The sequence below is a fragment of the Papilio machaon genome, chromosome 2, assembly GCF_912999745.1.
Source record: "Papilio machaon chromosome 2, ilPapMach1.1, whole genome shotgun sequence".
NCBI classification, from domain to species: Eukaryota; Metazoa; Arthropoda; class Insecta; order Lepidoptera; family Papilionidae; genus Papilio; species Papilio machaon.
The window spans coordinates 7,915,402-7,933,120 of record NC_059987.1 but is presented as its reverse complement, the minus strand read 5'-3'; the positions used below and the strand labels follow the sequence as shown (position 1 = coordinate 7,933,120).

The window sequence follows — 17,719 nt, the reverse complement described above, 5'->3', positions numbered from 1 at the left end:
TTACCTGATGGTAAGCGACGTCCATATCCAATAAGTTAAAACTGCCATTTTAGCTTCTCGTGCTAAATGTTAGTACTTATAGTTCTTGAGCAAAATACTTGTGTGAAAAAACAAAAAATTCTCCCCGGCGGGGAATCGAACCCCGGTCTCCCGCGTGACAGGCGGGGATACTTACCACTATACTACCGAGGAATTGATCAGTGTCTTGAAATTAAATTTCAATTTGTTGTTGTTTAACAACCGAGTTAAAAATATAATTAATCAAATACGAATTCTATAAAAAAATTATGCAAGGTTGTGTGTGGTAATTCAAATCTTAAAAATTTGCTTATTTACTTTTCTTTGATTGACTTCAATTGTGGTGGCCGCGCCATCTAACGGTAGAAATACTTTAAAAGTTTTAAATATTCTACTCCATCAGGATAGATGGCAGAAAGAATAAGGGATATTCAAAACATTTTAAACAATCACTACATACTTTAAATTTCATATTAAAAGGTTGTTTTTAAAAGGAAATGGCTCCATTTTTTTTTTCAAGTCAGTACTTAAAACAAATTATTATAGTGTTGCACCGCCACCTATCGGGAACTTTGGGAAACTTTATTGTTACCAATGTGGCGCTTAGGATATTATACACCGTAGCGTCCAGTTTTGTGCGAAGGCAAAGCAAAGCGGACGACAAGGCTAACAACCAGTTAGTTATAACCTAAACGGGGGAGAGGTTGCGTCGTAAATTTTTGTATAGAAAGGTTTATTCGTATTGTTTTTTACGTATTTGATTACTCAGTGTAAAGAAATACACTTTTTGATGAATAATGTTGAAAACTTTTAAGAATAACCGTATTGATTCGTGCATTTAAATCGTTTTTCTTGTGAATTTTTACGATTTATACGAGTGTGTAATCTTGTATCGGCGAGAACTCAACGTTGTTGGACAGTGGTTGAAAAAAATGTGAAGAAATTGTGATTTTGGTGAACTGTTGGTTCTAATGAGGACCTTATTTATGGCATAAGGAGGGACAAAGTTAAAAAAAAAATCATGAAGTGTTTAATATTTCTTCTGCTGTTGCCGGCTTGTCTAGCACATTTGAATGTTTATTTAAGCAGTGCTGAAGTATGGAGATTGCTCGGTAAGTTGACATTAATCAAAAACACGGAAAACGCGTATAGTCCCGTGACTCAAACATAGGGAGAAATTCCTTTTTCAAAATTCAAAAACTACATTTGTTTGTGCAGTTTTAAAACTTACAAAAACTTATTACGTACTTTTATATTTATTTTCCTGTATATCTTATAAAACAATCTTAAAGTATACGTGCAATGCACCAAAATTTGTTTATAATAAAACAAAATATGTAAATGCTTCTAACTTTAAAATATATGCCAACAAAATATGTTAAATGTTATTTTTTTCGTAGATAATTACTAAAAATTCATTTTTTTTGCTTTATAATATCTGCATGCCTAAATTATCTCTGTATCTCACCTCTGTCGATTATCAAGCACCAGTTGATAACGAGGTTAATATCAAACAATCTGTACACTAAAAACATCTGTCCAGTGACTGTTTTGAATATACAATATTGTTTTGAACAATAATTTACTATTAGAATTACATGTTGTCAAACTACCTTAAAGCCAGACAAGAAACTGACACTTCCTATAACTGACATTTTAATGCTTCGACTAAATATTGACATAGGTATACGTAGACATAGATTTATAAAATTTTGATCAAGTAATTATCAGACATGAGGGCTTGCAACTGTATCTATTACCTTCTGGACCTTTTTTAAACACACTATTAATAGAATATGCAATCCTACCTCTGATTGCAATATCCTTTAGTCTGTAATAAATATATGTGAATAGACATCATTTTATCTTTTGCCACATCTAACGACTAAAAACTAAGACTTCATAAGAATTGAGAATAATTTACATTTGAATATGAAGCTTTTACTTCATCATTTGTAATGACCACAAAAAGAGTGGAATACGTCTCCTTACGTATTCAATGAGGCTGTAATGAAGAGAAACTCGAATAGGCGTTGAGAAATGCGACCACTTTTCTATCAGGCATGTATACAGAAAAAAGTCGTACACCTACTATCAGAACCAGAGACGTTAATACCACTAAATCCTTAGTTGTAGATTAGATTTACAATACAGGTTTTCCTTAGTGACGAGTTAAGGATTCTGAGTACAACACGAATAACAAACACGTGCCTAATCAAAGGTCACAGAATTGTGTGTTTTATCCAATTTTTTTTTATTTCGACTAAAGTTACTTTAGAGTCAATCTATTGAAAGCGAAGTCGTTGGCTGCGTAAAGCGGAGGACATCGGATACTGTGGAAGTTATATGCGCATCAGTTTACTGATACAGGGTGATGATCGAAATCGAACTACGATGTTTCTACGTTCCATTAAATAAAGGATACAGTGACAGCGTTATTTATGTCATTGGCAATTTGTTATATATATTAAAGTCTGAACAAACAAACAATGTATCTTGTGATCGAGGCGGAAACGAGCCAATAACTTGCGCCGTTACTTGCCGGAAGTTAAAACTATCAAAAGTTTGTTTTAAACGTTGGACGTAACTGTTTTAGATGCAGTTTTCAATTTTTTAATAAAAAAAATGTTTAAAAACACCCAAGTTAAACGAAATCAAATTAAAGTCAAAACGGTAAATTAAATCATTTAAAATTAATTTATGAAGTAAAAAATAAGACTATAATTAATTTAACGTTTTTCATAGTTATTTTTTTTAAAGAAACTAGGTTACAATATCCAGAGTTATCTATTCAAAAAAAAGAACTTTAGAAAAAAAAGTAGATTACAATGACAAACTTTGAATTTAATCTTATTACCGACCAGTATTAGTGCCACAACAGATTAAATCGCATGTAAAAAAAATTAAACCTCCACACAGGTTTAGTGACGCGGCGACCTTCCAGAAATTGCACCCCGTGGTGAGCTTTGTTATCATTATTGTGAATCGCACACCTTTTCCATTTTATGCCAACAATAAAGGATAACAGGGAAAAGGAATACGAAAATATCTAAAGTGATAAAATCAAATGTACGTAAGTTTAAGCAATGTAGGAAAAAAAATTGTGGTTTTTCAATTGTTAGGGTAAATCAAAACGCAGACAATAATAATATTGTTAGTATTATATTAAATAGCATTTATATTTTTTAAATGTTATCACAATTATTGAAATTGTATGCAAAATTAGAACTCTGAATTAACAACTTGACTTATAATTCTGGGTAAGTGCGGATCTCTATTGCTGTCTCTGTCCTTTCCCTTTTTCTCTCTATATATTTAAAATTAAATATTCATTTGTGAAACTGTAACTAAAACGTTTAGAAAATTTGTTATAGGTACCTACAATATTTTTGTTTTAACTCTCGTTACGACAAATTTTAAAATCAAATTTTATTCGTGACAATAAATCTAACAGACTACGTCATTTCAGAGTGTAGGTTGATGTTAAGCTAAAGTGACAGATTTAAAAGGGGCTGCGTATGCGCAGGTAATAGCTTTAGAGATGCGACGAATCACAATAGGGCTCCTTTATACTGCAACCTGCGGGACTAGAGTGCAATCCATCTCTGTCAGAACGTAGCCATCTGTCCCTTGCCCTTGTTTAGAAATTACAATTAGAATAGATAAACAATAGAATATAGTTACTTCACTCAAAGTTCCTCAAACTACGTTCTATGTTTTTTTTTTCTTTAAAATATTTAACTTTCTAGTTTAGTTATTTTTGTAGTTGTTACACATCTTAAGGACGTATGAAGATTAAAATAAATATTGAGAAATTTAATTTATTTCTCTTAATATCAGGAAGTTATTCAACAAGGTTGACTTCTTCATTGGATCAAAAAATTGGCACTCTAACCCTAAACTATCGCTGTAAAAATATTGAGACATCGAAGATGTTTAATTTTGAAATCTTTGCTAGTCTCACTCATCTTTTAATGGACGTGCGAAGTAATTTTTTTTTACAAAATTTACATTAAGAATGTCTTTACAAATTAAGATTGTTCTAAAGCCTAAGTTAAAAAAAACTTATTTGCCTCAATAATAAATATTTTGAGCGAGCTAGAGGGTGGGTCAAAAAGTTCGCGGAATGAGGGGTATGAAAGGGGGAAAGGTGACTTTTTACTACCTGCACTAGTTGTGACACTCATTAAGAGTATAAATACTAAGTTTCAAAAAAATTTGGTCATAATTACCTGAGCTACACATCAATCAACAAGTCAATCCGGAAGAAAATTTCAACATGGAGAAAATTGAGTTTCGCGCAGTCATCAAGTTCCTTACCAAACAAGGAAAACCTCCCCATACTATTTTGGAAGAGATGTCTTCTGTTTACGGGGACTCTTGCCCTGGTAAAACCATGGTTTACAAGTGGCACAACCTGTTTAAGCAAGGCAGGGATTCGATTGAAGATGCTCCGAGACCAGGGCGGCCTGTCGAGGCAACCACGGCAGAAAACGTCGAAAAACTTGAAAAAATCATATTGGAAGATGCCCGTTTAAAAAAGAAACAGCTTGCAGAAATGAATGGAGTATCAGCTACAACCATTTTGAACATCCTACACGACCATCTTGGCATGTCAAAGGTGTGTGCAAGATGGGTGCTGAGAATGCTCACGCCACACCAGAAGCTGCGGCGAGTTGAGTGTTGTCACGAGTTTTTAGCGCTCTGTGGTGAACAATAGGATGAAGTTTTGAACCGAATTGTGACTGGAGATGAAACTTGGGTTCATCATTATGAGCCTGAGTCCAAACAAGACTTCATGCAGTGGCACAAAAAGGGCACACCACCTACGAAGAAATTCAAAGTGTCTCCGTCGGCTGGAAAACTCATGGCTACTGTTTTCTGGGATTCAGAGGGAATCCTCCTTATTAATTATAAAGAAAATGGTGTCTTTATCACTGGAAAGTACTACGCTGCACTATTAGAACGTCTGCGAGTTGCTGTGAGAGAAAAAAGACGGGGAAAATTGACTAAAGGTGTGCTCCTTTTGCACGACAATGCACCCGTGCACAAGGCGCAAGTTGCGATGGCTGCTGTTCAAAGAGTGGGCTTCGAAATCTTGGAACATCCTCCCTATAGCCCAGATTTAGCCCCAAGTGATTATTATTTGTTCCCAAAAATGATAAAAGAGCTTCGAGGAAAGAAATTTTCCAGCGATGAAGAAGTGAAGAACGCAATTTCGGCCTATTTTGACGACAAAGAGAAATCATTTTTTTCGAAGGTATCAATAAATTAATTTATAGATCTAATAAATGTATTAGAGTTAAGGGGGAATACATTGAGAAGGAAAAATAATTTTGTGCTTTATTTCTTACTTTTTACCCTCCATTCCGCGAACTTTTTGACCCACCCTCGTATATTGGTATAAAATTATCACATCTCATAATTTTATGTATGGTTAAAAATATTCAATTTAAAAGCACCAACGGTACGGAGTTGTTGGAATATCATATAGTGCCATAAATATTGACACTTATGATAGGGTTGTCACTCTCGTAAATTTTCAATAAAGTCTTATTGCACGTATAATGCATAAGGCAAATTCAATTTGCTTGTAATTTACTTATTTTCTTAGTAGCTGCTTATTTCCTTTAACTTAAAATAAAAGCCATAAGTGTATCTATTTCACTAGCTTTAAGTCAAATTAACTTTGTTTGTAAATGACAAGACAGGCAAACTAATTGTTGTGGCGGTTTATAGATAAAGATTATGTCCAGCAGTGCACATTCTGATTACCTGGCTCATGTCAACAATTCAGACGATTGTTGATAGAAATGTTTTGTCAAAGAATTATGGCCAACCCTACTGACTTTGGCGGGTGCGAGTAATTTATTTCGGATGACATTTATGTAGATTCTATGTAGGCGAAGCAATAAAGTCTTTGAGTAAAGGGTGTCCGACACCGTGGCAGCAGCAAGCGCAGTCGCCGGACACTCGATTCGAAGTAACACGATCGCGAAAACTTGAAATTTTTATTTACATTCGAGTCCGACTTATGAATATTAAACACGCTTCAACCTTTAAGGTGTTGAAGATACGATTTCGAGAAATGATAACGTTAACCAGTTGTTTTTAATACTTTTGCAAACCTTTTTGGGACGACAAAATTAGGACTAATTTGGAACTTATATTTTTAATGAACTTCGCCGACGAATTAACGATATATTTATTAAAATTAATTACGTAACGCAGTAGCATCATTTGGAAAGGCGGCAAACCTTGAGTTTTATTAAAAAAAACATTAACGATTTTGTTATGATTAGCATATAAAGATCATATCAAAGATTGACTATACAACTGTGACTGGGGGGGTCAAAAATATGTTTTACATTTTCACAAATCATTATCATTAACTACATGTTTAGATAGTAAAATTTAGTATGTATACGGTGACGTCACCCTGTTGTTGACAACATGACTTAAATATAAGTAACTAGCTTTTACCCACGACTCCTTCCGCGCGGAATAAAAAAAAATGCACACAAAATTAAAAAGTTCCTATGTCCGTCTCCTGGTTCTAAGCTACCTCCCCATCAATTTTCAGCTAAATCAGTTCGACCGATCTTGAGTTACACGACTTTCTTTTATATATATAGAGATAGATGTCATAATATTTACAATCAATCACAACGTAGCTTATGTTTATGGCTATTATTGTTTCTAGCTAAAAGCGTTTGCAGTTTTTTTTATGTGTTGCTTAACGAGCTGTGTAAGTTTGATAAGCTTCGCCTCGCAACTTATGTTTAAACTAAAAGCTCGTGCCGGTCAAATCAGATGACGTGCTTTATGACTTACTGTTATCGTCTATCTTAATTCTTTATGACTAAGCAACCGTCCAAGTTAAGAGATGTTCATGTATTAATTTTATGACTTACTGGAGTTCTCTTTTATTATGTCTAATGCGGGTGTATTAAATGAATTTTATTACTCTATAACATCCTACTAATTTGGATTAACCCTTTTTGCTTCTCTGCAAGAATGGTCCTAAAATTGTAATTTTATAGGCTTATTCCCTTAGAAATATTATCGTCCCCCAAATCTAAACCTAAACCTAAACTTCTTAATTTACTAAACTCGTACTTCATTTATTCGATTTTATTAGTAACACGCTTGTCGCTTATTGTTTGCGTCGATTTAATATGTAGTTAAAGCTAAAGGTACTCATGCATTGTTCTACGAATCGCCCGCCCTCACGACGCGACAGCAGTGTGGGCGCACCCTAATGTCAATTTCTGCACAGACAAAATGCTAGAACTTAATCGTGTCTAAGTACTTAGTTACTGCAAAACAACCATTTAAAGTTAAGAAACTCAACATAGATAAGGTTTATGTAGTCTTGGTTTCGATTCCCACTAAAAATATACAAAGGCACAAGTAAAGCTTTGTTGAGGGTACGACGAATGTTTTATCTTATTCTTTCTTGGTTCAATTAAGCAACTGACTGATAACATTATCTGCACAATTTCCTGAAAATTCTAACCACTTACCTTTTGTTATGGGTAAAAAATACCCCCTCATTATGTAAGAGGATCTTTTAACCGCCGATTGGATTTCTTGAATAGTACTGTTGTGGGTGGGAGGTTAAAAAAATCTTAAGGTAACTTGATACTTCAACCGCGGTATAGGATTACCTTTAGACATGGTAACCTCCTCACTCGGTTACCGTACTTGAAACATTTAACCGTTACTTTTAACATGAATATTTTCTTAGCAAGCAGCAGTAATTTGTTAAAATTTTTTTGGGACACGCAAAAAAGATGTAGAATATACATTCTAACAGAAAATTGGTCGCTTCATTTTTAAGTCTGTAAAATATGTCCGTTCCTTTGTTGTTTTTGGAACACTTTTGTCGCAAAGTCAAGACCATAGATCGATAAAGTTGCAGAAAGGTCGACTTATAAATATTTGTCGTCACGGTTACCTGTGCACTTCCGCTTTCTTATCGTAGCTCGTTATCTAAAGGACGATCGTGGCCTATACCAACATATTTACGTGGATCTCATTCCTTTACGTGTAAATTTAGCCCTTCCAAAGATTATCCCTTCCCTTCCTTCTTTGTTTATTTTTTGTATAAACGACTCACAATTGAATAATATAAACGAACCGGAATAGACATTGTTATTTTAATAAATAATATTAATGCTGCATTCAGAGAGTTTGAATCACGTCCCCCTTAAAATTGTATGTCGTGTAGAGAATTAAGAGTGAAATATTTCAACGGTGGAGCTGTATAAATATGGGCATTGCGTCCTTCTCGAAAATATTCTTTATGTAAACAGTGTTGACACGCGAGATGATGTGGAGTGGGCCTAAATAAATTTAATTTCACGGTTGCTGTTGTACGAACGGGTGTTTTTTTTTTTTTAATTTGTGTAAACGTGTCATCCAGCCAGGTGGTTTGAATTGCTTTCGTAATTTAAATTAAATCTTTCCAATTAAAATTCTATTTGGTGAAGGAAGTAATCCAAATTATGTTCGCTACAAGTTAAGCTTGTGTCACTAATTTGGATAATGCTTTATTTAATTTAACCAATGGATTACAGTAAAGAATCTAAAATATATGTAAACAATGTAATATAAATGAATTATATGAAAAGCAAAACGGTAAGCCCGACTTCCATTTAAATTGGGAATTCAAATTCAGCGGGAACTCGTATTGGAAACAATTGGAAGTGCGGAAGTTGTAACGCGAAAACGTATTCTGTTAATTTGTTCCTCATAAATATTGTAAACGAGTGTTTTAGTTGAAAGCTCGGGCGAGAGCTTGCGCAGAAATAGAATTAGAGGCGAGCGTTGCTCCAGCCGATGTAGTTGGGGCTGATTGTGCGTTACATGAATATGCAACTCGTTATTTTCAATTAAGTGTAAAGCCGGTTCACCGGAGCACAGCGCTTCGGAATCCATTGTCTCAACTCATGCAATTTTAATGCATCATTGTTGAGCGGCAGTTAGCACCTAATCTGCTTTGCGATAAATTCTACGACTTCTAAAGAATGGCTAATTAACCTGCTGATTATAAGTTAATGTTTATAGAATCTTGTGCTCTTAAGTAGAGGTAATTCGCTGGGTGATTTTGCTATTCAGTTAATGATTACACTCTAATGCAACTTTAATGGTCCGGTAAAATTACAAGATTTGACGAACATACCACTCAATTTTACCTAAATTATATAACACCATTTCATAAATAATGGCGCTTTATTAACAAAGACACTACAACTCTTAAAATTATTCTCTTGATAGGTACTCCAGAAACGCTATGAACTAAACTAATAATGGACGTATCGATTTAACCGCAAGAAACCGATCAGCGCTGAGTAATACACGTGCCTGTGAAAAACTTAGATTACATTTTATAACTTCGAGCAATCTCCTTGAGACATCCTAGTAATAATACTTACAGTCATAGACATTCAGCATCTAATTTCTATGATAATACCTAGTGCACTAACAATAAAACCCAGGACTTTATATAATGCAAATAAAACACAACTAATCTCTCTGTAATCTCATCAACTATTTGATTAATTTATCACTAAACGATTAAGTTGCCAATTACCATGGTAGGCTATTTGTGAAATTAATTAATTAAAATAATACAAAAGTTTCAACAATGGCTATCCACGTTTATATTGCACGGACTGTGCAATGTCATTCAACTGTATCAAGTGCCAAGTTATACACCCAAAGATATATTACGTCGGTGCACTGAATCTTTTTATTGGCACCAATTATACTAAATGAATATGGCACAAGACAGCGAGCGTTATTAACACTCTAAAACCATTGCTCATTTTATTAACAACACACAATAAGTTATTTGATATAAGCACTCATTGGAATTAATTTTAGGAAAGATACCGCTTGTGATTGGTATTTATAAAAGCAAATTTGACTTTATGGTATAGTAAGGATATTAATGTATTTTACCAAAAAGTTTGATGTACATTTTATATAGCCGTGAAATTTTACTGCCAAAACGCTGGTATTCATTTTTTTTGGTGTTTTAATTGTTTTTCGTGTCAGTGTGTTTTTTATTGTTAGTTTAATTTTTCTAAATTTTGTCTTAACTTTAAGTCTCACTTGTGTCATTTCTAAGGTTAATCTTTTTAAATTATTATTTATCTTTAATATTTAAACACACAGGACGGACATCGCGCTTTTAAGGATGTCCAAAGTTATAAAACGTCGTCGTGTGTGTAAGGGTGTGTGTGTCCGTGTATCGCGACAGGTTGGCCGTGGATCCAGGTCAACCGGCAGCTGAATAAATAGATCTTTATAAATAACGTACGCTGATCGTATCAGCATCGCGTTGATTTGTTCAAGACGCAATCTCCTATATTGATTATTGACATTTCTCTGCCTAAAGCTTTACCAATTAATAGATATAACTTTCATAGAAACTACTCCGCAACTCAACGCACTTTGTCCTGAGAGCATCTTCACAATGATTAATGCCCATTGCATCTGTTTCACTCGATAAATGAAATAAACCAGACCCGGAATAATACCAGTGCATATTACCTCTTAGAATGTGCTAATAAATTGACCTTATCAAAATGTTCTCTCGAAATTATCTTTTAAATGTAATTCTGAAGGAAAATTTAATCAGATTTTTTTTTTTCTAAATGATCACTACAGTTTACACTTCAAACGAAAATAACGATATGAAATCCCAAAAAATTAAGGTAAAGCCGTCTGTTGCATTCAATAATCATTTGTTAGTTAATATGGAATTCATTTAAGAGAATTAAAGTGCAAACTTTCATATTAACGCGACTCAAGTCGAACACCAATTAGTGTTGGATACATGTTTCGCATTTAAACGAGGATCTTTTAGAGGAATCAATTGGTTCGAGCCGGTCGTATTCGAGACAATAAAAGCTCGAAAAACAATAAAACGCACAAAAGCAGTTACTATTTGCCTTCTACTAATGTTTGTTTTTTCTTACTTCTAATTCTGACGTCGCCTGCTGTCGTTTGTATGTGTTTTTTTTGTGATTGTTATCGGAAGTCCTTTTCGATTTTTCGATGAAAAACACAAACGATTGGTAACGAGAGCGAGATTATAAATACGCTTACTCTTCAATATAGTGGTTGGTTGTTTGTCTCTTAGATTTAGCAAATAACTTTTTTAGCTTCCATATAAACTTCCTTCCTAATTTACTTCTTTTTAGCCGACTTCAAAAAGAAGGAGGTTATCAATTCGACTGAATTTTTCTTTTCTTTTAATTATTGGAATCAAAAATGTCTGTTGAATTTTTATTTATGTTATTAAATATTTTGTACTTTTTTCTGAACTAAAAATTATTTTCATTACAAATTATTATTGATCGGTTATTAAATGACGAATTATTCATATATTTAACAAGAAATACATATTAATCAAAATTAAATTTCTATTTAAAAATTTAATGTGCCAACCAAAATGTTACCTACATTTTAAAACTGCTTTCTGTAATCGATAGTTCGGTTTATTCGAAGCAATGTTCGCGGGCCGGGCGACGCTCAATCACACCTCTCGGGCTCTTGTGGCAATTTGCCGGGAATGGATGGAGACGTCATCGGGATAAAAAGCATCGATCCATCAGCGGCGCGCTCGCCCTGCGTGTGCGCATATGTCACAGTCTTTTGTGCGCTTCTCAAACTGTTGAAATTATATTGATATCCTTTTAGTTTACCTTTGATTTATCAATTAAAAGTTGACAAAGCCGGATTCTATTCGTATTCGTTTAATGTATTATTTCATATATAAGCAAAAAAAAAACATATATAAGCGGCAATCTTATTTTGTTACTAAACAATCTCAAAAAAATACTGAAAATTCTTATCTCAATTTCGAATTTGTTATTTTGGGGGACGTTTTTTCTCAAAAAGTATTCAGAGTCTAGTAATATGTTTTATGTTCTGTAGTCAAAACATATTCCTAATGTGTACAATTCTGTGCGTTTATGTCAATGTATTAAGGAATTTTCGATTTCGAGAGATGTCAGAAAAATAATCAGGGGAAAGTACGACATCGCTATCCTCTTGGGAGGTGTTGGAAGCGCTGGCGAGCCGAGACAATGCCAACGGAAAAAATACTCGTCTCCAAGATGAAGCCGTGTTTCCTCCCTCGGTACAGGCTTCGGCTTTTAACGTAAATGTATTTGTTTCTTTTTAATTTCGGATGTTGTATTTATGTGAGGGGTAAGATTGGTTTTCAAAACTATTTGTAATCTCAAAATATACAACGATAATTTATGATTGAACATAATTTTCAAGACTATATAACTTTTGAATTCTGAGTTTTCGTGTTATTTCTTTCACTGTTAAAATAAACACTATGTTGTGCACCTACATACCTTTTGGAATTCAATAACGTATGTCAGTAATCGAATCGACTCTCTGTTATACATACTGTATTTAAATGGGTATCTGTGATTTAAAATTTAAAATTGTTTAATATTTCATTTAAAACAAAAATCTATGCTCAACATCACAAACAACATTTCGCTGTCGGCTGGCGATAAATTTTCGAACTGGTCGCTGCTTATTTATTATTCGTTTTAATATATTATTTCATAAACGTCCATCAATCACGTCGAGACGATCTGTTTGACCTCGACGTAACGTTTATTTCTTACAACGGAGGGCAAACGGTCAGTCTGCCGACCCTCTTTGGGTTTGGCGTCTGTCAGCTGCCGCTGCGTTATAGGCTTGTAGCCACGGCCCGGTTTAGACACCGACAGCGCAGCGCGGCCATGATCGATGATGCGGTTGAGGAATGCGTCACAAAAATAGCACCCGTCTTGGACACACGCTAATGTGTTCCGCTAATGACATACTCGTTTTGTTTTCGAGCTATTAACGTTCCGCAAATATTTAAAGCATACCACTCTCACACTTAGAATCAACTTTATAATCCCACAGTTTTTTTCTCAGCGTGGTACTACCATAACGAGGCGTTATTGGGTCTCTTGTTGAGAAGCCACGCGACTGGTATTTCATTTCCCTCCAATGTTTATCCACTGATGTCCCATTAGGGTCGAAGCCGTGTCAATTTTGTTTAGCGTGCGCCGTAATTGAATAGGCGGATGGGAACCGCGACACACGCTCCAAACACTAAATGTGCAAATAAATCTATTGTGCATTGTTGTGACGCACCGCTGATATTACCAAATGAAGTTTAATAACTATTCGCATTGAGTTGGTCGCTAAAAGCATTATTTATTTTACTAAACTGTACTGCAATAAATGTTAAGTAACGGTTGGTAAACGTTTTTCGGATGTGTATTTAGTTTTGTATCGATACCAAAATGTTTGTGTATTTTGTAAATAAGATTTATAGCTGAACATCTCTCGTTTATAGGGTCGAATTCCTGTATACATTACACACAATGTTTTCAATCCAAAGCATTAGTGCTTGACCGCATTCGCGCCTACGTTAAGTGTAAATACAAATAATCTTAAGTACGGTTACTAAGTTTTGAGCACGGATTCGGCGATTGAATCCACTTCACTTGTATGAAACCTTTCAAGTAATGTTATCTCTGTCTATCATAAATCGAATTTATGTAGGCGAGATTTTTGTATTTTTTAAATTACGTATTTCATTGTAGATAATATAAACTTTCGATAACATATCTACTACATTTCAATATTGTAAAGACATAATTTCTATTTGTATAGTGTTCAATCGTGGGCAGAGACCACACACGCGCCTCCCCCGCACCCCGGCGCTCCCTACGCCCCACGTCCTACTAAGGCACTGAGTCTGCCCACGCCGTGTGCATATGTAGTTAACCTCCCAGTGGGGCTAATCAGTCCTAAACACGGCCTACCATCGAAACGTAACGCCATTCTTTCCCCTGTTAGCGACCCGATAATCTAACACATGGGCTACAAAACTACGGCCCGCTGGTCAAAAACAAAGACTTACTATGAACATGAATCATGTTCCTGAAATACTTACTTTTAAAAAATATCTATGTTTAATAATGAATTACGCCGATACAATATAATGCAAATTTATCATATTTTGTTTATTTTTTTCTTTTAGACTTTCTTGCGACACTCGTTCCCATAAAACTTATGCAGTCCTGACTACATATCAAAGCTTTTTCACATTCGAACTATTCGACTAAACAATACTACTTAACGCTTGTAACTACACATGTACGCAAAAGTTTGAATTCAATGAACTACGTGTGTAATCGAGATAGATTGATAATGATTCCTATCTGTTATTCAATAATAACTCATTGAAGATCAGATGATTTATCCATACTTATTCAATGATGATAAATTACACATACCATTAACGTCTATATTGAGTCCGAATATGTATAATCTTTACTAATATTATAAATGCGAAAGTAATTCTGTCTGTCTGTCACTCGCGGTTTCACCAAAAACTACTGAACTGAACTGAAATTTGGTATAAGGATAGTCTAGAGCCTGAGAAAGGACATAGGCTACTTTTTAATGCGAAAAATTTAAGGAGTGGGTGAAAAGTTTGTTTGGAAATATAAGGTACGGTTTATTAAGCAGAAATTAACCAGAATTGACACTTCTGAACTGTGTGAGCTCCTTTTAATTTCAAAAACCCTTAATAATGTCACTTTGGCAAAACATTTTGAGATTCATTGTCATAATTAAGAAGCGTGAAATATGGTCGCAGTCAATTGTGTTCGCTTCATGACAATAAAGTGTTTAGTGTGAAGGACCCAAAAATAAACAAACATGGCGCACAATCGAACGAAATAAAATACACGCACAATACCACGGCACAGCGCGTCATAATAAAACTTGGCCTTTGTGACGGCGGTTGTAAATCATACAGTCCTTTAGAGAATCATCATCATCAGCTCACTATACGTCCCCACCGAGGGGCTCGGAGCCTACCCCAAGTTAGGGGTGACTAGGCCATAGTCAACCACGCTGGCCAAGTGCGGGTTGGTTGACTTCACACATATCATTGAATTTCTTCTCAAATATGTGCAGGTTGCATCACGATGTTTTCCTTCACCGTAAGAACGTCGGACAAATGTACATATGTAAATCGAAAATCGAAAAACACATTGGTACATGGCGGGATTCGAACCCAGGACCTGCAGATTGCAAGTCAAGTGCTTAACCCCTGAGCCACCGACGCTCTCCTTTAGAGGACGCTCTCCTTGGGGAGTCCGTTTCTACAGGGGAGTCCGTTTCTACACAGGTAACGAGTGATGGGTATAGAGCTTTACTAATTCTTACCCACCAAGACCGCACTCACGTTTGGTCGGACGTTGCAGTTCGCGGCAAAGGAGGTCAAGCCGTTGAGTTAATCTCAACGCGCAGTCAGATTCTTTCGGCCCAAGCAGGTCGGAAGTCTCACAGAGGGTTCGGTGTAAGAACTTCAATGTCTTACTTTAGAGAATAGCACGCCATAAATAACGAACGAAATTCGAATGTTGTGTTCGTTGTCGCATTTCTATGCTAGCTGTTCTAATGGCGTAACGAATTAATCAATAGCACAATAGAATTTTTTGCCCGTGTAATATAAAACTATTTAAATAATATCAAGATGGACAAGTAAAGGTATCACAGAGAATTCAAGCATATTATAGTCAACTCTGGACATTGGAACTGTGGATCATGACTGAGACCATTAATGCCGTGATGATGATTATAAACTCTTTCAGTCCTACCTCTTCAACGACGAGGTTTTCACACAGCCGCGTTGTGGAATACTCTGTCCTCGGCGGTATTTCCAAACAGTTACGACTTAGGGACCTTCAAGAAAAGAGCGTATACCTTCCTTAAAGGCCGGCAATGCATCTGCGATTCTTCTGGCGTTGCAGATGTCCATGGGCGGCGGATCAAATAATTCTCGGTCCGTTGCTCGTTTGCCCCCTTCTCCTATAAAAAAAAACATTATTCAAAGAAAAAAGTGTAAATATTTTAACTAGAGTTAAGTTTTAAAATTTAAATGAGAAATGTTTCCTTTGTTGATAAACGTAAAGATATTAGTTATATGAGTAGTTCAGTTTTATTTCGTTACGGTCGATAATTGAGGTCCGTTGTTAAACTACGAAGTCGAAATGCTCTCGATTTTAATGGGTTCTTAAGAAAGCAATTAAAAGGCGAGCATTTCGATAGTATTGAAGTATTGTACGCGTCGAAGCCGTTACGAGTCCATTTTAATAGTTCACTGCACCCCCTCAATAAACAAGCTTATTGGAAGTTAAATTTGCCCGCACCGGATATAGCCGCCTCTCGAGAGATCCAACGTCTTCTTAAACCAAGACCATCTCTAGTACGGCCTCTCTGAACCCAGTTACAAATGTCCCGGACAATGAAATCCTATTCGCTAGAGGGGATGCGGTCAACCACACTTATTTTATGACTACTAAATCTCGCCAGTTATGAGCTCCTAAATAATAACATTTTATTGGCCGCTCTCGTCTTTGGATTGACGAATGCCTACTTACAGTTTATTGTCGATGGCGAAGCGCACTGTCCCTAGATTTATGTGCCCTTATGATGTTTACTGCTAATGCAATGCCTTTTCGATTGAGGTGCGATGGTTTTATCGGATAGAACGTTCTACGAAGACCCGTAAAAAGGACAATGCTGCATTTCCTTTATACTTATTATAAACTGCTTCGAATATAAATAGCGAAACATCATCGCTTATTAGGACACAGAATGTACTTGACGTTTTTATGATGTCGTTTCGTGAGTAACATGTCACTCGACGTAAATATTTAAGTTTTTTTCCGATCATCAAAGACCACCCCGGTACAGGCAACGCAGCGGGAATTTGGCATATGGAAATATCTCTACGAATTATGTCTTCGCAGCTAAAGGCAGCCTTTGCGACAGCTATTTTTTTTCATGTTTGCACTGGAAAACTATAGCTCGGCGGGTGTTTGGCGACTATAATTTTTTTTACAATGTCTACATGACGTTTATTGATTGAGGTTCTAAAAGTGTACATGTATCAAAGTGAGTGCGTATGTTACGCAGCATGGTGTAGAGATGGGTCGAGTCATGGTGCCCGACGAATCTGTGGACCCCTGCCGCGCTTCGTACCGCTGCAGCTCGCCGCATGCCACCAAATTTACATTCTGAATTCAAATAAGGGTCACTATGAATGTTTTGGATACGTATTGTAAGAGCTAGCGTCTATTCACTTCAAATTCAATAGAGCACACACAAATTTGTCGTAGACGCCTCATGGGAATAAACCCATTTCATTCTTGTCTGGATTTTGTTTGTTTAGGATATCATACATCTATTATGATCTTATGAGACATTGAAGGAAATAATAGATCTATTTTTGATTCCAAATTGTACAAGGAAGTATTCATAATTATAGACATTGCGTAGTATGTATATAGCTGATCAATTATAACATTTCTTAATTCTCTTTCCAAGTGCGAGCTGTCTATGTTTGTGCTCGTCCGTAGCCTCGCTCGAGCAAACACTACGACACCCTCGAACACCGAACACTGTAAGTTGTTGAATCAGAAAATACGCTTTTTGGAAGCAGACGAGCACTACAAATATTGATTGAATCCGTTCTGAGGTGCGCGTGAACTAATATTTGTTTTCCCCACAGAAGTCGTTATTACTACTTAGAGGTGGTCATCTACTTCGATCGAATTGAATCGATAATACCTACAAATTGTAGTTA

At 35.6% G+C, this 17,719-nt stretch overlaps 1 protein-coding gene and 1 non-coding gene across 2 annotated transcripts in view; one reads left to right on the top strand and one right to left on the bottom strand.

Annotated features, from left to right (window-relative positions):
• Positions 1 to 120: 120 nt before the first annotated feature.
• Trnad-guc lies at positions 121 to 192 on the bottom strand. The gene has a single exon. It is a non-coding gene; the product is annotated as a tRNA-Asp (tRNA).
• A 523-nt stretch (positions 193 to 715) lies between these two features.
• Positions 716 to 17,719, top strand: part of LOC106716946 (tyrosine-protein kinase Drl) — a 40,606-nt gene continuing 23,602 nt past the window's right edge. The window contains exon 1 of the mRNA XM_014510633.2: positions 716 to 1,130. Coding sequence (XP_014366119.1) covers positions 1,040 to 1,130 — 91 coding nt within the window. The 5' untranslated portion in view covers positions 716 to 1,039. The remainder of the gene's footprint in view (positions 1,131 to 17,719) is intronic.